At 30.9% G+C, this 23,482-nt stretch overlaps 2 protein-coding genes across 2 annotated transcripts in view; both read right to left on the bottom strand.

The window, feature by feature from the left end:
• Positions 1–314: 314 nt before the first annotated feature.
• LOC106796562 (receptor-like protein Cf-9) lies at positions 315–3,826 on the bottom strand. The gene has a single exon (XM_014768981.2). It carries the CDS (start codon positions 3,780–3,782, stop codon positions 612–614), a length of 3,171 nt encoding a protein of 1,056 aa, XP_014624467.1. The 5' UTR covers positions 3,783–3,826; the 3' UTR covers positions 315–611.
• An 8,096-nt stretch (positions 3,827–11,922) lies between these two features.
• Positions 11,923–23,482, bottom strand: part of LOC100781983 (receptor-like protein 53) — a 29,314-nt gene continuing 17,754 nt past the window's right edge. Inside the window, exon 2 of the mRNA XM_006599433.3 lies at positions 11,923–14,435. Coding sequence (XP_006599496.3) covers positions 12,226–14,435 — 2,210 coding nt within the window. The 3' untranslated portion in view covers positions 11,923–12,225. The remainder of the gene's footprint in view (positions 14,436–23,482) is intronic.

The following is a 23,482-nucleotide window of genomic DNA, read 5'->3' as shown; positions in this document are numbered from 1 at the left end:
TTATCGTAATAGTAATTGAAAAAGAAAAAGTTTAGATTTAATTATAACTGATTTTAGTAATGCTACTTTTATTTCAAATTATTCTAATTTGGGAAAAATTACTTAATAAAAAATGAATCTGTGATATCCTACGGACCATGAGGCCTAGGCTATACCCATAGCCTTCCTTTAGTATGCATTGTTTGTGCTCTTATACTTACGCCCCTTGGACCTCAGCTTCTAAAGCCATGTCACGCTGGTTAAATAGTTAGAAAATTAATTAAATAGACTACAATAGAAGCTAAAACCGTGAATTCAGATACAAAATATTTTAGCATTGGCCAATACATAGCATTTTTAAAAATATACAACATCTATTATTATACAACCAATTAATGCCACAGTTATACGTATTAAATAAATGAAAACTGCAACTCAATACATCGCACTCTTCTACACAACAAACGAAAAAGAACACACAAAAAAGCAAAAGTACAACACATTCATATTACAGCAAAACTTTGAACCAGATCTCCCATGCAATGCAGTGTGATCAAGTTCTTGCCCTTAAGTTTTGTTTTCAAAGGTGGCAGGTATGTAACAAGACATTCTCCAGTCATGCCATATATCAACTAATTCATTCTGCTACCATTTTCATTAGATCTCATTCTTGTCTTCCTTTTCACCTTTTTATTGAGTTTACCTCCAACCATTCTCACAAGCCATTGAGGCTTTCCTATTAACAATACACAACATCCCATTCCCACTCCAAAGACCATTCCACATCCATATCCTATAGCCACTGCTTTCCAACCAAATCCAAATCCTCCTTCTTTCCTGAAGGTAGTTGAAGGTGGAGAATGTTGTTCAGGGTCCTTGCTGCATTTGATTGTCAGTGGGAGTCCACATAACCCAGAGTTTCCCTCATAGGAATCATTGGAAAAAGTACCGAACTGTTTTCCTTGAGGTATTTCTCCCACAAGATGGTTATTGGAAAGATTTAGGACTTCAAGAAAGTTCAAATTGCTTAATTCTGTAGGTATCCGACCAGTGAGCATATTTGAGGAGAGATCCAATGATTCTAAGTTTCTCAAATTTCCCATGGATTGGGGAATAGGACCAATAAGTCTGTTATGGGAAAGGTTGAGTCCTCTGAGTGAATGAAGCTCCCCAATGACACCTGGAATCTCTCCTTCAAATCTGTTTTGCGATAAATCAATGCTTACAAAGTCATTTCGAATTCTGACCATTGTCATAGTAATTGCTTTTGTTGTTATAGTCACAGAATCAGCGTAGTTGGGTCTGTCGTTGGGTCTGTCGTTGGGTCCATAAAATAAATTAAAAGGAACTTCTATGTATTGGCTATAGGCATCTAGAACAACGTTCTTCATGGCTTCAAATTTTTTAATGTAGGCTTTTGGAATTGGGCCGCTGAAGTTGTTGGAAGAGACATCAAAAATGACTAAACTGGGGAATCCATGCTTGGTCTTTGAACCCTCAATGGGACCGTACAACTTGTTGGCTCTCAAAACCAATACTTTCAATTCTGGTAGAGTTTGAAGCCAATGGGGAAACACATCCTTTATTTGATTGTTTCCAAGATTTAAAACCTCCAGATAAATGCAATTGGACAAAGATTCTGGCAAAAAGCCTTCTAATAATTGGTTGCCATTGAGATCCAGAGTTCTGAGCCAACAGTCCTGTGCAAAGGTACTTGGCAAAGGGCCATGAAGCTTGTTCAGTTGCAGATCCAAAACTTCAAGGGTTGATGAGTTAACAAGGCATTGTGGAATGGTTCCTGTCAACATGTTGTGAGATAAGTTGAGAATCTCAATTGCACTTGCATTGCAAATTGAGGAAGAGAAGCCACCAGTGATTGAGTTAAAACTAAGATCAAGGTAAGCGAGTGGTTTCTTCCACGAGAATTGGTCCAATGATTGCGTCAATAGGTTATGAGAGAGGTCCAATTCCAATAACAATGAGTTCGTTTCATGCAACCAATTTGGCACTCTACCTTTAAGTTTGTTATTGGACAAATGGAGTGATTCCAAAAATGGGACTTTTCCCGATAATTTTGGAAATTCAGTTAAATCCATAGAAGATAAGTCCAATCTCCATAAACGGGAGAAATTATACTTGACATTGGATTTGAAATTTAGTGATAACTGATCATTCCGTGAAAGTTGAAGTTCTTTCAAATTTTGAAGCTTGGAGAAATGATGAAATTTGACAGATCCACTTAAATTGTTTGATGATAGATCTAAGAGTGTAAGGTTTAGAAGGCTAAAAATTGATTCTGGAATATTGCCTTGTAACTTGTTGTGGGATAAAGACAATGTCTCCAAGGAATATGATGAGATTGCACTAATATGCCCAGAGAGTTGGTTTCCTGATAGATCTAACTGCTTCAAAGATGGCAAAGATAAACACCAAGAAGGAATTGTCCCATTCAGTAAGTTTCCATTTAACCTTAACGATGTTAGGTTTGAAAACCCTGTTATATTGTTAGGCAGAGGGCCCTCCAATTTATTATATGAAAGATCCAAGTGAAGGAGATGTTGAAGATTTGAAAGTGTTGATGGCAGCTCACCCTCTATTTTGTTACCACTCAAATCCAATTTATTATATGAAAGATCCAAGAAAATGAGATGTTGAAGATTTGAAAGTGTTGATGGCAGCTCACCCTCTATTTTGTTATCACTCAAATCCAATTCGTGAAAGCTGTTTGACTGAGGAAAGACATCTGGGATTTGACCACTGAGTTGGTTATTCTGTAGTTTCAGAAAGTTTAGCCGTGGAAGGGTTAAGAGTGAGGATGGGATTGAACCGTTGAGGTTGATACCTGAGAGGTCTAGGGAAGTGAGATGTGTGAGGTTGAAGAAAGAGGGAGGGATTGGACCGTTGAGGTTGTTATATGAGAGATCCAGGGAAGTAAGATGTGTGAGGTTAGAGAAGAAGGGAGGGATTGACCCTTGGAAAACACAATCTGAAAGAGCTAAGAAATCAAGAGAAGTTGTGCTGCAACTCACTTCTGCAAGCTGGCCTCCACGGACCCAGTTTCCTGAAAGATCCAAGTGCTGAAGATTTGGTAAACAGAGAATGCCATCTGTCAAGTTTCCTCTTAGCCCACTGTATCGAAGACTAAGAGTAACCAAAGAGGAAGACATATTGAGTGTCCTGATTGAAATGGAAGACATATCTGCTCCATCCAAAACAAGCACCCTTAAAACTGTTGCATTTTGGAGCAATCTCTTCCAAGTGTCTTCCTTCCACTCTAACAAATCATTACCTGAGAGATCAAGCGAGACTAATTTGGAAAGGTGAGAGATTTGGGAATGAATATCCCCTTCAAATTCAGAATAAGACAAGTTGAGATGAGTGAGGCTCACAAACCCACCAAAGAGAGATGACCAATGAGATTGATACAAATGATTGAAAGCAAGGTTGAGTGAGTGAAGATGAGAAAGATGGAAAAGCGTACTGTTTGGATGGATATTGCCGTGAAGGCCACTGCAGCTGAGGTCGAGGTCAGTGACATGACCTGAGATGGGGTGGCAGGTGACTCCAGCCCAAGAGCAACAATCTGTCCCATTTTCCCATGTTCTCGTCTTTGAATAACCAGTATCACATTTATGATAATAATAAGGATATTCATTATGGCCATAACTAGTATTAATAGTGAAGGAGTTTTTGAAGTGGAGCAAGGCAGAGGTGTCATGGGGGTGGCATAAGGAATGAGAGGGTGAAAAATAAAGGATGAGCAAATGGGAACAGAGAAGGAAACACCACATCCATGATTCCATTTTCTACTCAAATACTCTTTACTATAAGGGATGGAAAATATACATGAAATTAATACTGAGCAACCAAACATTAATATTTATAGTCAAATTAAAAAGATGATATGCAAAATTTGTGGCTAAATTAAGCTTCAAGACTTCAACAGCCCAAACCTCACGCAAATTGACACATAAATTTTATGATCCTTTTACACGCTATCAAAGTTGTCCCAGCAATTGCAATTTAAATTGACTTGACTTGGAACTCATTTTTTCTGTAAACATGATTTATTTTATTTTTCTACTTCATATCTTTGTTTAACCATGTTTTCCCTTTAAAATACCAACTAGAAATGAAATAACATTACACATGCATGTATTTTCTTGAAACCTTCACGGCAAATCCTTCTTTTTAATGCATTTTTTCAACTGTCAAGGTAAAACACTATCTTAGTGTATGGACTGAGTTGCTCTCTGAAATTTATTTTAAAAATGTTACATCTTACAATTTTGTTCAAAGAGAATTGCATAATGGTTGATTTTTCATGTTCTTTTATGTTATAAACAATTTAAATATATTTTTAGTTCTTGATAAATCATTAATTTTTTTTATTCCTAATAAATTTTTGTTAACTTTTTGGTTTGTAATAATTTTTTCTTTTGTTTTTTTGCTAAATAACTATCAAAATAATTTTATTCCATTTTCTAAAGCCCTATCTAAATAAATCCAAAGTCAAAAAATAAAATACAAAAATTATTTTTTTGGGAGCAAAAATTTAACAATAATTTAAAAGGGAAAAAACCAAAAAATAAAAAATTTACCTATTTAAATCTAAACGATTTAAACAAAAAAATGTTTTAAGGAAGAGATAGGGTGTGCTTGACAGAACTAGCTTGTGAACTAGCTCATTGAATTGAATTTTTTTTCATATGATTTGTTTATAAAAAATATTTTTAGTTTTGTTTATAATTATATATATATTTGAATTTATTTTTAATAATTTATTGTCTTTTTACAGAAACAATTTGTCATCTTAAAAATAGGAAAATAATTTAAATTTGATACTATAAAAGAGTGATAGAGATTTTGAAGAATTTTTTTAACCCTATTCAGGTATATGGATTTATGAGTTTTAAAAACAATGGAGCTTTTTAGTTTTTTTTTTTTTGTTTTTTTATGACGTGTTTCCTTCACTTTCCAAAATAAAATATATTATAATTTAATTAAAGAAATTTATTTTATTTCAATAATGGATATCCTTTTTTATGCATTTTTTTTTCAATTGTCAAGCTAAAACCTTTGCCTTACTAATTTATGCAATTGCTCCCCAAAATTTATTTTGAAATAACGCTAGAAATAATTGTTTATGATATATATAATTCGGAGAAAAACATCTAAAATATAAATATTACCTTAAACTATAAAAATTTAAATTATAAAATATTTTTTGAAATTATACATAAAAAATAAATTTGTCAAAAGTATATCATTTATAAAATTATTTGTAAATGGATAATTGTATATGATATAATTTCAAGATGTTAGAAATATTTAAAAATAAATATTACATTTAATTAAAAAGAATACATAATTCTAAAATATTTGTTGAAAGAATATGTATAAAATTAACATACTTTTCAAAATTATATCATTTAAACAAATTCTTTTAAAATTAATATTTGTGAAAATTTAAATTTATATATTAAATTATTTATAAGTTAGAAAACTTATATTTGTCACAATTTAGGAGTTGGACATTGTTAAGACATGGTGGATGAGTTTTAAGTGTTATTAAATTGTTGTAAATATTATTAAATTGTTACCTTGGTTGATCCAATCAAACTCAAACAATTTATAAATAAGTTGGTTTTGGTTAAATTTCATATATTTTTTAGAAAATCAACTCAAATTAACCCGTTCAAATATAATTAGATTAAGTCTAAGATTTGACAAATCGTACTCCTAAATTGAGAAATTTAAGTTTATCTATGGAATATAAAGGTTTTTGTCATGAGTTGAGGTGTATGTACTGTTGATCTTCTAATCGGGCTTGTGTCTAGAAATTTTAGTTGTTAAGAGTTAGAAAGCTATGTCTAGATAAATCCTAGGTCCCGCCCCCCAACTATTATTCAATTGACAGAGTTATATATATATATATATATATATATATATATACTTCAAACTCTGTTTATTTTTGTATCATGAGTTGATTTTATTTTTGGAAGATAATTCTTCATATAATAATTTATGCCTTTACATCGCTTTTACTAATCCATCATTTTTAAATAAGTTTAATAGATATTTTGTTTAATCATGAAAATTTTATCCTTGTTTTGATAATAATTAAAAAAAATATATTACTAATTATGTTTAATGTAGCAAGCTATTACAACGGTGACGATGAAAATATTTAATTTTTGTCTCATGTGATCGACTGACTTAGTTTTCTACCGCAGAAAGCATGCTACATATCATTCAGAAAACAAAACATGTATAAACCAATTTAGTTAAACCAAACAATTGTTTTCCGAGTCTTACAACCTTAAAAATATGGGTTAGAAAATTAGACACTCTAATCACATCAAAAAGGAAAATTGAACACTACTTGTTTTCTGGATATATTCCTGTTAATTAATCCCTATTAAATATTTTAATCCCCAACATATGAACACGGAAGATTCCAGCCAAAAGATATAATTGAACACAGAGATAGAATACCACCTGTTTAAGAGAAAATGCATCTACAAGTTATTGGTGGTATTTTTTTTTTTCTTATGATAGAATAGAACTGTATTATTGTGAAAATTCAGAAGTTAATTTGTCTTATCACATGAAAGTTTGAGGACACAATCTCTGCACAAAACATAAGCTCCCACTGTCTACCTCACCAACAGATCGACTACATATATGTGATATGATTCTAAAAAGAAAACATGTATAAACAGCCACTTCAGTTAAATCCAAGCAATTGTTTTCCAAGTCTGCCAACCCTTAAAATATGGGTTAGAAAATTAAGCTCGCCAATCACATCAAAAAGGAAAATTAAAATACGTCCACAAAAATGTTTAAATCAAAAGAAAATTAAAGGAAACTCACGCTGATACATTAGTTTGTGGAAAAATTCTGTCTTCACCATATTCTTTTTCCATACTAGGGTCCGTTGACTGATACATCAGCTAATCGCTATCAAGTTTCAAATATATCAACCAAATATAGAGATAAATGCCACAAAATCAAAATTAAAAAAGAACCCCGTGCATTTACATTATGTGAAATTCTTTGTATGGTATCTGGTCCAAGAGAAAACTTCAAAAGCAAATTTATTTTAAAGGATATAAAAATACAATAAAAAGAATTTTTTGACACCAGGAAATATGTAAAATGAACAAATAAAGAGAGAAGTATTTTTCTTTACAATATAGCATGCTCGACAGAATTATCAATTGTTAATGGCACAACGAGATGTAAACTAAGAAAAAGGCTCTCAAGTCAATTCTTTTTCCTTCAAATATTTTATCCCGAGTAATTATGTAAGTGATTTTTACATCATATTTTAAATTAAAATCATATCACTCATGTTTATGATTTTCTTCTCACTTGTTATATGATACTCAACTGTCATTTCGATCTAATATGAGATTTTTTCTCACACTTATATTTTAACAATCTTTTTCTCAAGTTTGTGTCTCTTCCACATGTTAACCTTTCCATTGGATGGAAATCATTTTCAATTCAGGAATATTCAATGGTGACTCTTAAAACTTAATCTTTATTACCCTAGCTTGTCTAGCCATTGTCATAACATGTTCTAGTATCTTGCACTATTGCAACACATGCAACTCTGCTACCTGACATTCATGCATGAATTCACCTGTCAAAAAGACTTTTGATACAAAGGACTCTATATCCATGAATTCATCGATGTCATCTTACTTGTCTAAGCTAGTCATCAAATCGAACCATTGGTTCTAATATCAATTTTTTGAAAAATCCAAGAGAGTAGTAAATGCCAGGGAGATTATCCGCAATAGGTCACCAAATAAATTATATAAGGAAACTTGACATCATATTTTAAGAATCCAACACTTATTTTATAATAAAAAAACTGTAGATGTTTCAAAATGGTTGGAAATTAGTTTCTAAAAGAAATCCCCCCAGGTCAATATTTGCCTATTAATGACTGCTACAATTTTGTAATCTGCAGCATATTAACGAAATGATTGTTGATTGTCAACACATTATTCACTACTTAACTTGATACAATTCACCGATATAAAAATGTTAAAAAAAATAAAACAATCTAAGCGTATTAATGAACAGAAAAATTATCAAACTTTTGGATGATTCAGACCCGAGTTTCTGGGGCAATGGAAGAAAAAAAAAAGTATATCACACTCATTTATTGAACACAAAGAAAAAAAAGTACAACACCATATTACAATTACAACTAAACTTTGAATCAGATCTCCCATGCATATGCAATGCAGTGTGATAAAGTTCTTGCCCTTAAGTTTTGTTTTCCAACAAGGCAGAATTGAATTTCAACAGGAAGGTGAGCAAGAAAACATTCTACAGTCATGCCACATATCAACTAATTCATTCTGCTACCATTTTCATTAGATCTCATCCTTGTCTTCCTTTTCACCTTTTTATTGAGTTGACCTCCAACCATTCTCACAAGCCATTGAGGCTTTCCTATTAACAATACACAACATCCCATTCCCACTCCAAAGACCATTCCGCATCCATATCACATAGCCACTGGTTTCCAACCAAATCCAACTCCCTGTTCTCCCCCAACGGTTAGTGAAGGTGGAGAATGTTGTTCAAGGTCCTTGCTGCATTCTGCTGTCAATGGGAGTCCACACAACCCCAAGTTTCTACCATAGGAGTCATTGGAAAAAGTACTGAACTGTTTTCCTTGAGGTATTTCTCCCACAAATGCAAGATGGTTATTGGAAAGATTTTGGACTTCAAGAAAGTTCAAATTGCTTAATTCTCTAGGTATCCCGCCAGTGAGCATATTTGAGGAGAGATCCAATGATTCTAACTTTGTCAAATTTCCAATGGATTGTAGAATAGGACCAATAAATCTGTTATGGGAAAGGTTTAGCCCTCTGAGTGAGTGAAGCTCTCCAATGGCATTTGGAATATCTCTCCTACAAATCTGTTGTGCAATGCTTACAAAGTCATTTCGAATTTTGTCCATTTTCATAGTAATTGTTTTTTTTTGTTACAGTCACAGAATCAGCGTAGTTGGTTTCATGATCAGTGTTGTTGGTGTCACTAACCATAACAGAAGTTTCCATGTATTGCGGATTGGCATATATAACAACGTTCTTCATGGCTTAAATGTAATTATAATGACGTCCTTCATGCTATTATATTATGCTCTAGTGGCGCATTTTTATAATGACGTGATTTCTAAGTACTAGACATATGGACCTCCGGTAAAAAATAAAAATAAAAACTTAAATGTAATTTTTTCCTATTTTCAAAATATCTAATTTTGATTTCTATATTTTAAAAAATATTTGACCGTCTTAATTTTTATATTTTACAATTTTAATACTTCTATTTTAAAATAAAAACAATTAATTACTTAAGGTTATAAAATTTATAATTTTGATCATTTGTGATTATATCCACATAATCATTTAGCGTTGATTAGTAAGAAGCTAACTTGATGTGATTCAAATCTAATAATGTGACACAAGATAATTTAGTTAATCTATATCATAATAAAGATTAAGCTCTTAACAATCAAAGCTTTTAGTTGGGGATAACTAAAATTCCATATTTTATAAATATAAATGACTAATATTTCTATTTTAAAATAGAAAATTAAAATTATAGATCGTAAAAAACAATCGATTAAATATCTTTATTTTAAAATAGAGATGAAAATTTTGGATTTTAAAAAATAAAAAGAAAATTACATGTAAGAAATAAATAAAAAAGATAAATGGACCAGTTGCGTGATGTGCGGAAAATAAATTAGGTATTTAATGTGTAGTGATTAAATAGTTGAATCATTATTCTTTTTAATTTGAGTAAATTAGTTTGAAGTAGCTTAAATGGTGTTGGGTAGCGCTTAAGCTAGAATGGGCACAAAAATTAGCATGTTTTTTTATGTAGCTTAAGTGGTGTTGGCTAAGAGCTTAAGCGATGCAGGGTTGAGGCCTAAGCGAGTTTTGGCTGAGCTTAGGTGATGAGTGGGTATAGGGATTAGTTGGTTGATCTACATAAGTCCAACTTTGCTTCTTGTTAGATATATCTTATTTGTATTCTCAAATCTATAAGATATTTATTTTCTTAAAAAAAGATATTATCTTATTTTTAGAATGTTGATAAAATTAAATATATTATTAATAAATTAGGTATTTGTTTCCTCATTTAAGATTAGAATGTTATGTCTATAAAATAAGATTTATGAGATAAGAATAATCACTCAACCTAGGTCAATACCCTAAGAGAGATGAGTCATATCAAGGGAAGGTTTGCAAGTTTGTCTTGCTTGTCATAAAATCTTATATAAAAGTTGTGGATGTAGGAATTAATGATGGTTCAATCAATGAATAACAAATCTATAGGATATTGTTTAGCTTTTAAAAAAGATATTATCTTATTTTTAGGATATCATTTAGAATTAAATATATTATTTATAAATTAAGGATTTGAATTCAGTTAATATTAGAATGTTAGGTTTATAAATAGAGATTTTTTGAGATGAGAAGAATCACCACATCTAGTGCGAAGAAACTGTCACTACCCTAACAAACAGAGGGGAAATCGTAAGGAGAAAATGTTTGTAAATTTTTCTATGTTATCCTTAAAATGTATAATATTGTCAATGCAAGGATGAGGGTTGAAACATATTAAACAAATTTTTATATTTTCTATTTTTTTATGATGTATTCTTCTCATTATGAGACAATATTTTTTTCCCAAGAGTCTCTAGCTCAAAAACTCACATTAGTTCATTCACATAGCTGGTATTGATAAATAATTAAGTTTCTCACACTCTTACCAATTTTACCTAATAATTTAAGAGAAATTATAGTATATTTTAACAAGTGTAAATATTTATATGTTGTGAACCAATTAATAATTATAATAGATTTAATATTTAAGACAAGTTTTAATTATAATTTTAATCCCTAATAAATATTTATTTTTTGTATTTAATTTTTAATAAATTTTTACTTTTCGTTGAGTTTCTAATAAAAAAATCATTTTATTTTGGTTCTTGATACTTTTCTTAGTCCCTGATAGATTCACAAATTGTGTGTTTATTTCTTGATAATTTTTTTCATTTGTTATTAGTTGGGACTAAAACAAAATTTGTTAATTTAAAAGGAAGTAAACAAAAATTTGCTAACTTATTAGGGATTATATACAACAAAATATCTAGGACCAAAAATAAAATTATTGTTTTATATAATACTCAAAACAAAACAAAAATTTATTAGGGAGCAAAAAAAATTAACTAAATATATTTAATCATTAAGGTAATTATCATAAAATTCACTAATGGTTATTTTATTTTGAATAACAGTTTCAATTTTTCTTTTGAATGATAAAAGGGAATTATTGTACAACACACAGGTTTATTTAATGATAATGTTGATTTTTTTGAAAAATACTAGCATTATATTATATATTTTTTTAATATTTACTAAAATTTATAAAAGTTACAAAATTTTACGCTTAATTAAAAATTATAGATACGATTTTTCAGATTTTATGATAATAATATAAATTTAAAATAGTTATAATAAAAATTAATAAAGCAAATTAATGACAATGTAAATTTTACATTATAAAAATAATTTTTGGGTGCTGACATTATAAGTAGATGTAATATTTACAGCACGTACCACTACCAATTTATCGTAATAGTAATTGAAAAAGAAAAAGTTTAGGTTTAATTATAACTGATTTTAGTACTGCAACTTTTATTTCAAAGTTTGAAAATTTTCACCAGACAATTGTTCTAATTTGGGAAAAATTACTTAATAAAAAATAAATATGTGATATCCTACGGACCATAAGGCCTAGGCTATACCCATAGCCATCCTTTAGTATGCATTGTTTGTGCTCTTATACCTGGACCTCAACCTCAGCTTCTAAAGCCATTTCACGGTGGTTAAATACTTAGAAAATTAATTAAATAGACTACAATGGAAGCTAAAACCGTGAATTCAGCTCCTTGAATTAAGATACAAAATATTTTAGCATTGGCCAATACATACCATTTTTAAAAATATACAACATCTATTATTATACAACCAATTAATGCCACAGTTATACGACAAAAGCAAGAGTATAACACATTCATATTACAGCAAAACTTTGAACCAGATCTCCCATGCAATGCAGTGTGATAAAGTTCTTGCCCTTAAGTTTTGTTTTCAAAGATGGCAGGTATGTAACAAGACATTCTCCAGTCATGCCATATATCAACTAATTCATTCTGCTACCATTTTCATTAGATCTCATCCTTGTCTTCCTTTTCACCTTTTTATTGGGTTTACCTCCGACCATTCTCACAAGCCATTGAGGCTTTCCTATTAACAATACACAACATCCCATTCCCACTCCAAAGACCATTCCACATCCATATCCTATAGCCACTGGTTTCCAACCAAATCCAAATCCTCCTTCTCTCCTCAAGGTAGTTGAAGTTGGAGAATGTTGTTCAGGGTCCTTGCTGCATTTGATTGTCAGTGGGAGTCCACATAACCCTGAGTTTCCCTCATAGGAATCATTGGTAAAAGTACTGAACTGTTGTCCTCGAGGTATTTCTCCCGCAAGATGGTTATTGGAAAGATTTAGGACTTCAAGGAAGTTCAAATTGCTTAATTCCGTAGGTATCCCACCAGTGAGCATATTTGAGGAGAGATCCAATGATTCTAAGTTTGTCAAATTTCCCATGGATTGGGGAATAGGACCAATAATTCTGTTATGGGAAAGGTTGAGCCCTCTGAGGGCATGAAGCTCTCCAATGGCATTTGGAATCTCTCCTTCAAATCCGTTTTTTGATAAATCAATGCTGACAAAGCCTTTTGGAATTTTGTCCATTGTCATAGTAATTGCTTTTGTTGTTATAGTCACAGAATCACTGTACATCTTTTTAGCTCCAATAGAAATTTCCATGTACTGCAGATCGGTATCTATAACAACGTTCTTCATCGCTTCAAATTTTTGTATGTAGGCTTTTGGTATTGGGCCGCTGAAGTTGTTGAAAGAGACATCAAAGATGACTAAACGGGGGAATCCATGCTTGATCTTTAAACCGACAATGGGACCGTACAACTTGTTGGCTCGCAAAACCAATACTTTCAATTCTGGTAGAGTTTGAAGCCAATGGGGAAACACATCCTTTATTTGATTGTTTCCAAGATCTAAAACCTCCAGATCAATGCAATTGGACAAAGATTCTGGCAAAAGACCTTCTAATAGTTGGTTGCCATTGAGATCCAGAGTTCTGAGCCGACAGTCCTTTGAAAAGATACTTGGCAAAGTGCCATGAAGCTTGTTCAGTTGTAGATCCAAAACTAGAAGGGATGATGAGTTTGCAAGGCATTGTGGAATGGTTCCTGTCAACTTGTTGTGAGACAAGTTGAGAATCTCAATTGCACTTGCATTGCAAATTGAGGAAGAGAAGTCACCAGTGATTGAGTTAAAACTAAGATCAAGGTAACCGAGTTGTTGGTTCCATGAGAATTGGTCCAATGATTGCGTCAATAGGTTATGAGAAAGGTTCAATTCAGATAACGATACTTCATGCAACCAATGTGGCACTCTACCTTTAAGTTTGTTATTGGACAAATAGAGTGATTCTAAAATTGGGACTTTTCCCGATAATTTTGGAAATTCAGTTAAAACCATAGAAGATAAGTTCAACAACTTTAAATTAGAGAAACTATAATTGACATTGGATTCGAAATTTAGTGATAACTGATCATTCCATGAAAGGTGAAGTTTTTCCAAATTTTGAAGCTTGGAGAAACGATGAAATTTGACAGATCCACTTAAATTGTTTGATGATAGATCTAAGTGAGTAAGGTTTAGAAGGCTAAAAATTGATTCTGGAATATTGCCTTGTAACTTGTTGTGGGATAAAAACAATGTCTCCAAGGAATATGATGAGATTGCACTAATATGCCCAGAGAGTTGGTTGCCTGATAGATCTAAATCCACCAAAGATGGCAAAGATAAACACCAAGAAGGAATTGTCCCATTCAGTAAGTTTCCAGATAACCATAACGATGTTAGGTTTGAAAACCCTGTTATATTGTTAGGCAGAGGGCCCTCCAATTTATTATGTGAAAGATCCAAGTGAATGAGATGTTGAAGATTTGAAAGTGTTGAAGGCAGCTCACCCTCTATTTTGTTATCACTCAAATGCAATTCGTGAAAGCTGTTTGACTGAGGAAAGGCATCTGGGATTTGACCACTGAGTTGGTTATAGTTTAGATACAGAAAGTTTAGCCATGGAAGGGTTAAGAGTGAGGATGGGATTGAACCGTTGAGGTTGTTATATGAGAGATCCAAGGAAGTAAGATGTATGAGGTTGGAGAAAGAGGGAGGGATTGAACCGTTGAGGTTGTTACCTGAGAGGTCCAGGGAAGTGAGATGTATGAGGTTGGAGAAAGAGGGAGGGATTGACCCTTGGAAACCACAAAGTGAAAGATCTAAGAAATCAAGAGAAGTTGTTCTGCAACTCACTTCTGGAAGCTTACCTTCAAGGGCCCGATTAAGTGAAAGATCCAAGTGCTGAAGATTTGGTAAACAGAGAATGCCATCTGTCAAGTTTCCTCTTAGCCAAGTCAGTCCTAGACTAAGAGTAACCAAAGAGGAAGACATATTGAGTGTCCTGATTGAAATGGAAGACATATCTGTTTGATCCAAAACAAGCACCCTTAAAACTGTTGCATTTTGGAGCAATCTCTTCCAAGTGTCTTCCTTCCACTTTAACAAATTATTACCAGAGAGATCAAGTGAGACTAATTTGGAAAGGTGAGAGATTTGGGAAGGAATATCCCCTTCAAAGTGAGAATTAGACAAGTTGAGATGAGTGAGGCTCACAAACCCACCAAAGAGAGATGACAAATGAGAATAATTAAAATCATTGAAAGCAAGGTTGAGTGAGTGAAGATGAGAAAGATGGAAAAGCGTACTGTTTGGATGGATATTGCCGTAAAGGCGACTGCAGCTGAGGTCGAGCTCAGTGACGTGACCTGAGATGGGGTTGCAGCTGACTCCAGCCCAAGAGCAACAATCTGTCCCATTTTCCCATGTTGTCGTCTTTGAATAACCATGATCACAATAATAAGAATAATAAGGATCTTCATAAATAGTGAAGGAGTTTTTGAAGTGGAGCAAGGCAGAGGTGTCATGGGGGTGGCATAAGGAATGAGAGGGTGAAAAATAAAGGATGAGCAAATGGGAACAGAGAAGGAAACACCACATCCATGATTCCATTTTCTACTCAAATATACATGAAATTAATACTGAGCAACCAAACATTAATATTTATAGCCAAATTTAAAAGATGATATGCAAAATTTGTGGCTAAATTAAGCTTCAAGTCTTCAACAGCCCAAACCTCACGCAAATTGACCATAAATCTTATGATCCTTTTACACGCTATCAAAGTTGTCCCAGCAATTGCTATTTAAATTGACTTGACTTGGAACTCATTTTTTCTGCAAACATGATTTATTTTATTTTTCTACTTCATATCTTTGTTTAACCATGTTTTCCCTTTAAAATACCAACTAGCAATGAAACAACATGACGGAGCGAATTTTGTAAACCTTTGGTGAATCGGATGAGGGTGGTTTTAGCAAAATAACCAAAATATTAAATAAAACTAAAATCATTAATTTATTAAATAACCAAAATAAAAATTATTTATAATTTTAAAAAATATATCAGATGCAAAATAAATTAAAGTCATAAAATAATTTACGAATTCAATAAAAAAAATTATGACTTTAATGTCTATGAGAATTAAATTTTAGACGTATTTAAAAAATAAAAATGAAGTCCATAAAATTTCTTATGACTTTAATGTAAAAAATAAAAAAAAGTTATAACAAATTTCACTATTTTTAATTTAGAAGTTGCATTATTTATTAAGACTTATTCCTTTTGGAATATCAACTTAAATTTTATCTCCAAATGATAAATTTTTTAAAAAAATTATCCTTCATCAACCATTTTGAGACTTTTTATTGTTTGATTCACGATGAAAAATTGATTTTGAATCTATAATTAATTTTAAATATATTTTTATATGTTTTAAACAATTTCTGTATTGAATCTAAAATTTTATAACAAATTTTATTGTTAATTTAATTTTATAATAAAACATACAAACATTAATTACTTCAAAATCAATTTTACAAAATCAATTACATTTAAAATTAATTTTGTTAACACGCAAGGAGTATACACTACAACAACCCATCCCTCATGCAAATCAACATTCATTTCTCAACCCTTTCATTATATTATCTCTAGGAACTCTTTGCAAACATGATTTATTTGATTTTTCTACTTCATATATCTATTTTATCGTTTTAATTTTTCTCTTTAAAATGCATTTTCTAATTTGTAAACCTTTAGACTTCAGTGAAGACGGATAATAAGTTTTAGCAAGTGAGTGAGTATTGATGAATAAATTAAATAGCAATTTGTTGACTGAAATTAAATAGCATTGAATAAATTAATTTGAATAAATAAAATTAATAAACTAAATAATTTGTCAATTAAAAAAGAATGGATCTTTATTATAGTAATAGAGTTATATAGTTTCTATCTTTTAGAACTTACATATATAATTGGTATTTGTATCCCAAAAAGTTTCCCATTTTCTACCCCATGCAAAACGTTTTGCATTGACTTGGAAGTTAATTTATGCAAAGAAGGAACGCAGATATGTCAAAGAAGTTATTAATTAAGGTTGTTACACCATTGTCATCGAAATTGATTTGGAGGTCATTATTAGATAATGTGTTATTCCCAAATTTGAAATTCGATTTTATTTAATTTAGTTTGATGTGTTATTGCCAAATTTAAAATAGAGATGACAATACGGTTACATCAATATTTTTGTAAAATATTAGAAATGAACAAAAATTATATTAGGAGATTTGTTCTCAAATTGAAAAAACCAATAGTTTATCTATACCATATGTATACAAATAGATGTGCTCACAGGTCACTGTACTAACAATTAATTATATTGTCTGATAAACAATAATACGAATCGATTTATAGGATCATGTTAAATTCATGCAAAGTGAACAAGTAGAATTTGATCATAATCGCAATATGTTAATAAAATCAAAGTTATTAAAGAAGAACAACTCTCACAATGACAGAGAATACTCAAATTATTATCCAAATTCAACTTATTCTAGTTATCTATTATATGACTTCTTGTTTACAAGAAGTGTCTTGTCAACTACGGGTACTCTTAGACATTAAATAAAAAATTAAAATAAAAGTATTGCAGAAAGTAGAAACAGTAAGATAACGTAAAAAATTATAAACAATACAATTCTATTCAATATTTCTTTTTGTTTTTCTTTAATGTCTACTTCATTGCTTAACATTTTTTTCCAGCATAGTTTACTTTTTCTCCTATTTATAAGATCTTCCAATAAAGCTAAACCTTAAAAAGAGCTTGTGATATGATACACTTAATTTCCCAATTCCTTTGGATAAATAGGAGTTAGCGGAGTAAGATGCGGTCACATCACAAAAATTTCTTTTTAATAAAATATAATAAGAAATAATTATATTTAATTTATTTAATAAAAAATTTAATTTCTACAAAATATTAGGTTTTAAAAAAGAAAAAAAAATTAAATTATTACGTCCGTTGACCCAAATTAATCCATTAAAATATAATTGAATTAAGTCATGGTTTGATTAAATCCTACCTAAAGTGATTGGCTTAGACCTCTAAACTGAAGGGCAAGAGGTACCCTGTATTGGAAACTTCATTTGATCAAATTACTCAACATTCCATTAATTGATAGAGAGTACGCTTGATCAGTTGTATAGGACTGTAGATATCCTAAATTGAGAAATTTAAGTTTATCTATGGAATATAGAGGTTTTTTTCATGAGTTGAGGTGTATGTACTGTTGATCTTCTAATTGGGGTTGTGTCTAGAAGTTTTAGCTGTTAAGAGTTGGAAAGCTATGTCTAGATAAATCCTAGGTCCCGCCCCCAACTATTATTCAATTCACAGAGTTTTATATATATAATCAATCCTAGTTGAACCAAACAGTTGTTTTCCGAGTCTTCCAACCTTTAAAATATGGGTTAGAAAATTAGACACTCTAATCACATCAAAAGAAGATTAAAGGAAACTCTGGCTGATAAAATTAGTTGTTGAAAAACTGTCTTCACCGTATTATTTTTCCACACTAGGGTTCGTTGACTTTATACATCAGCTAATCGCAATCATGTTTCAAAAATACCAATCAAATATAGAGGAAAAATGCCACAAAATAAAAATTAAAAAAGACACCGTGCATTTAAATTTTTTAATTGGTTTGTATGGTATCTGGTCCAAACACTCCTCTAAAGTAAATTTATTTCAAAAGAATATAAAAATACAATAAAAAAAATATGTTGATACCATTTTACTTTTCCAAGTGAGGGAAGCAGATAAGGAATAGAGGCAAAAAAATGAGACCACCATCAAAATTTGATATACGTATATTTGTAAAATTGAACAAACTAGGAGAGAAGTATTTTTCTTAACAATATAGCATGCTTGACAGAATTATCCATTGTCAATGGCATAGTTAATTCTGGAGTACAAAAAGACTCTCAACAACTAAACTAACAGTACGTCAAATACTTTTGAATAAAAAACTTGTGAACGGATGCTAGAAGAATTTTAATAGCACAAGAGGAAAGGTAAAACCAAAACAGAGTTTAAGGCCACAAACTAAACTGTACCTAGGTACTTGTATGTGAGCCCTTTATTTCCAAAATGCAATCCCATCCTCTATTAATTTAACTTTTTTCATAAAGAAAAGCAAATGAAATGTGTGTTGGCCTACAATATATATAAGGCTGGATATTTTTATGCTTCATATCAACTTTTAGTGAAGAATAATTTAGAAAAAAAATATTTTAATATTAATACAATTTAATAAAAGTAATTAATTTTTTAATAAATATGAAATAATTTTTTTATAATAGAAATCGGAGAAAATATTTATTAGACATGATTGATTAACATGGCAGTATCAAATGAAACAAGAATGGTTTCCCTCTCATATTTTTCTTTAAAAAATTATATATACAGGTTAATTAATTTTTTTATATAAAATATATAGTGATGAAATTTATTAATTAACATAATTTTGTATGTTTAAGCTTGTTATTATTTTCTGGATATGTTCCTGTTAATTAATCCCTATTAAATATTTTAAACCCCAACATATGAAAAAGGAAGATCCCAGCCAAAAGATATAATTGAACACAGAGAATACCACCTTTTTTTTTGGGTCTAGAAGAATACCACCTGTTTAAGAGAACATGCATCTACAAGTTATTGGTGGTTTTTTCTTCTTCTTATGATAGCATAGAAGAATATTATTGTGAAAATTCAGAAGTTAATTTGTCTTATCACATGAAAGTTTGAGGAAACAATTTCTGCCCAAAACATAAGCTGCCACTATATACTTTCACCAACAGACTACATATATGTGATATGATTCTAAAAACAAAACATGTATAAACAGCCAGTTCAATTAAATCCAAGCGTTGATTTCCAAGTCTGCCAACCCTTAAAATATGGGTTAGAAAATTAAGCTCGCCAATCACATCAAAAAATGAAAATTAAAACACGTCCACAAAAATATTTAAATCAAAAGAAAATTAAAGGAAACTCACGCTGATACATTAGTTTGTGGAAAAATTCTGTCTTCACCGTATTCTTTTTCCATACTAGGGTCCGTTGACTGATACATCAGCTAATCGCGCTATCAAGTTTCAAATATATCAACCAAATATAGAGATAAATGCCACAAAATCAAAATTAAAAAAGAACCCCGTGCATTTACATTATGTGAAATTCTTTGAATGGTATCTCGTCCAAGAGAAAACTCCAAAAGCAAATTTATTTTAAAGGATATAAAAATACAATAAAAATAATATTTTGACACCAGGAAATATGTAAAATGGACAAATATGAAGAGAAGTATTTATCTTCACAATATAGCTTGCTAGACAGCATTATCAATTGTTAATGGCACAGCCAGGTGTAAACTAAGAAAAAGGCTCTCAAGTCAAGACCGAAAGTCATTTTCAATCTAAGAATATTTAATAGTGACTCATGAAACTTAATTTTTAGTGTCTCTAGCTCTTCTAGCCATTGTCATAACATGTTTTAGTATCTTGCATTATTGTACATAACACCTACAACTCTGTTACGTGACATTTATGCATGAATTCAGGTGACAGAAAGACTTTTGATACAATAAACTTTATATCCATAAATTCATCGACGTCATCTTCCTTGTCTAAACCGGTCACTATGTCGAAGATTGACTCTAATATCAATTTTTTGAAAAATCCAAGAAAGTAAATATCAAGAAGATTTTCTGCAATAAGTCACCAAAAACAAATTACATAAATAAACTTGATATCATTATCTTAATGATATCATTATCTTAAGACTCCAACACTTATTTTTGAATAAAAAACTTTAGGTGGATTCTAGAATAATTTTAATAGCTTAAGAGATAGGCAAAACCAAAACAAAAATTTTAGTTCACAAACTAAAGAGGATCTAGACTTGTATCTGCGCCCCTTATTTCAAAAATCCAACCCCATCCTCTATTAGCTGTCTCAATCATAGAAGTAACACAATGCTTAATATTAATTTAAAGCATACAAACTAATTTTTACGCTCATTCAACCCTGCTCTTAGACATTAACTTATTTATAAGTAAAAATCAGAATTCAAGGGAGAGTGAATATGATATGGCTTACCAGTAGGAAGAGGACTTCTAAGAACACCTGAGAAGTGTAATGTAGAACAAGAATACAGTTTCGTGGGAATCAATTTTCAATTTCCCATGAATTTAGATAGCGAACTAGTAATTATTATAATTTCGAAAAAAAAGGTGGTCAGAAGATCAACATATCTTCACTTATACAAACTCAATCGATGGCACAAAAAAACAAAATTCCTGGTCAATTTCCATTCCTTGTCTGGAGCAAAAGTACTTCCACAACAGCAATGGGAACAAAATAGCGTCGATAATGCAAATTGGTATTAATGACTGCTACAATTTTGTAATATGCAGCATATTAGTGAAATGATTGTTGATTGTCAACACATTATTCACTACTTAACTTGATACTATTCACCAATATAAAAAAGTTAAAAAAAATAAAACAATCTAAGCGTATTAATGAACAGAAAAATTATCAAACTTATGGATGATTCAGACCCGAGTTTCTGGGGCAATGGAAGTAAAAAAAAAAGTATATCACACTCATCTATCGAACACAAAGAAAAAAAAGTACAACACCATATTACAATTACAACTAAACTTTGAATCAGATGTCCCATGCATATGCAATGCAGTGTGATAAGGTTCTTGCCCTTAAGTTTTGTTTTCCAACAAGACAGAATTGAATTTCAACGGGAAGGTGAGCAAGAAGACATTCTACAGTCATGCCACATGTCAACTAATTCGTTCTGCTACCATTTTCATTAGATCTCATCCTTGTCTTCCATTTCACCTTTTTATTGAGTTGACCTCCAACCATTCTCACAAGCCATTGAGGCTTTCCCATTAACAATACACAACATCCCATTCCCCTTCCAAAGACCATTCCGCATTATAGCCACTGCTTTCTACCAAATCCAAATCCCTGTTCTCCCCCAAAGGTTAGTGAAGGTGGAGAATGTTGTTCAAGGTCCTTGCTTCATTCTGCTGTCAATGGGAGTCCACATAACCCCAAGTTTCTATCATAGGAGTCATTGGAAAAAGTACTGCTGAACTGTTTTCCTTGAGGTATTTCTCCCACATGATGGTTATTGGAAAGATTTAGGACTTCAAGAAAGTCCAAATTGCTTAATTCTCTAGGTATCCCGCCAGTGAGCATACTTGAGGAGAGATCCAATGATTCTAAATTTGTCAAATTTCACATGGATGGGGGAATAGGACCAATAAGCCTGCTATGGGAAAGGTTTAGCCCTCTGAGTGAATGAAGCTCTCCAATGGCATTTGGAATCTCTCCTTCAAATTTGTTGTGCGATAAATCAATGCTTACAAAGTCATCTCAAATTTTATCCATTTTCATATAGTAATTGCTTTTGTTGTTACAGTCACAGAATCAGCGTAGTTGGTTTCATGATCAATGTTGTTGGTGTCACTAACAATAACAGAAGTTTCCATGTATTGCGGATTGGCATATATAACAACGTTCTTCATGGCTTAAATGTAATTATAATGACGTTCTTCATGCTATTATATTATGCTCTAGTGACGCATTTTTATCATGACGAGATTTCTAAGTACTGGACATATGGACCTCCGGTAAAAGAAAACTTAAATATATTTTTTTTCCTATTTTCAAAATATTTAATTTTAATATCTATATTTTAAAAAATATTTAATCTTCTTAATTTTTATATTTTACAATTGTAATACTTCTATTTTAAAATAAAAACATATAATTACTTAATTTTATAAAATTCATCATTTTAATCATCCGTATGCCTATATCCACATAATCATTTAGCGTTAATTAATAAGAAGCTAACTTAATGTGATTCAAATTTAATAATGTGATACAAGATAATTTATTTAATCTGTATCATAATTAAAATTAAGCTCTTAGCAGACAATGCTTTTAGTTGGGATAACTAAAATTACATATTTTATAAATATAAAAGACTAATATTTCTATTTTAAATTAGAAAACTAAAATTTTAGATTGTAAAAAATAATAGACTAAATATCTTTATTTTAAAATAGAGATCAAAATTTTAGATTTTAAAAAATAAAAGAAATAAAAATTACATGTAATAAACAAATAAAAAAGATAAATGGACCAGTTGCTTGATAAGCGGATAATAAATTAGGTATTTAATGTGTAGTGATTAAATAGTAGAATCATTATTATTTTTTTAATTTGAGTAAATTAGTTTGAAGTAGCTTAAGTGGTGTTGGGTAGCGCTTAAGCTAGAATGGGCACAAAAACTAACATGTTTTTTGATGTAGCTTAAGTGGTGTTGGCTAAGAGCTTAAGCGATGCAGGGTTGGGGCTTAAGCGAGTTTGGTTGAGCTTAGGTGATGAGTGGGCATAGGGATTAGTTGGTTAATTGATCTACATAAGTCCAACTTGGCTTCATGTTAGATTTATCTTACATAGGTCTTTCTTCCGTAGATAGGTATATTTGATTGAAGATAATCTTGTTTGAGTCAATATGATTATTATGGATGATGAAACTCTTTTTCTAAGTATTTAACTACATATCGATGACTTTATTAGGAAATAATTTAAATTTGTATTCTCAAATTTGTCAGATATTGTTTTCTTAACCAAAATATTATCTTATTTTTAGAATGTTGTTAAAATTAAATATATTATTAATAAATTAGGAGGTGTTTGATTTGGTTGTTTTTTGTTTTCATTTTCACTGAAAACAGAAAATAATGAT

The sequence above is a fragment of the Glycine max genome, chromosome 16 (assembly GCF_000004515.6).
Source record: "Glycine max cultivar Williams 82 chromosome 16, Glycine_max_v4.0, whole genome shotgun sequence".
Taxonomy (NCBI): Eukaryota; Viridiplantae; Streptophyta; class Magnoliopsida; order Fabales; family Fabaceae; genus Glycine; species Glycine max.
The sequence above is the reverse complement of the archived record's forward strand: the minus strand, read 5'-3'. Positions and strand labels throughout refer to the sequence as shown.

Excerpts from the sequence above, each read along its gene's own strand:
- LOC106796562 (XM_014768981.2), bottom strand. The coding sequence starts at position 3,782 with ATGGAATCATGGATGTGGTGTTTCCTTCTCTGTTCCCATTTGCTCATC.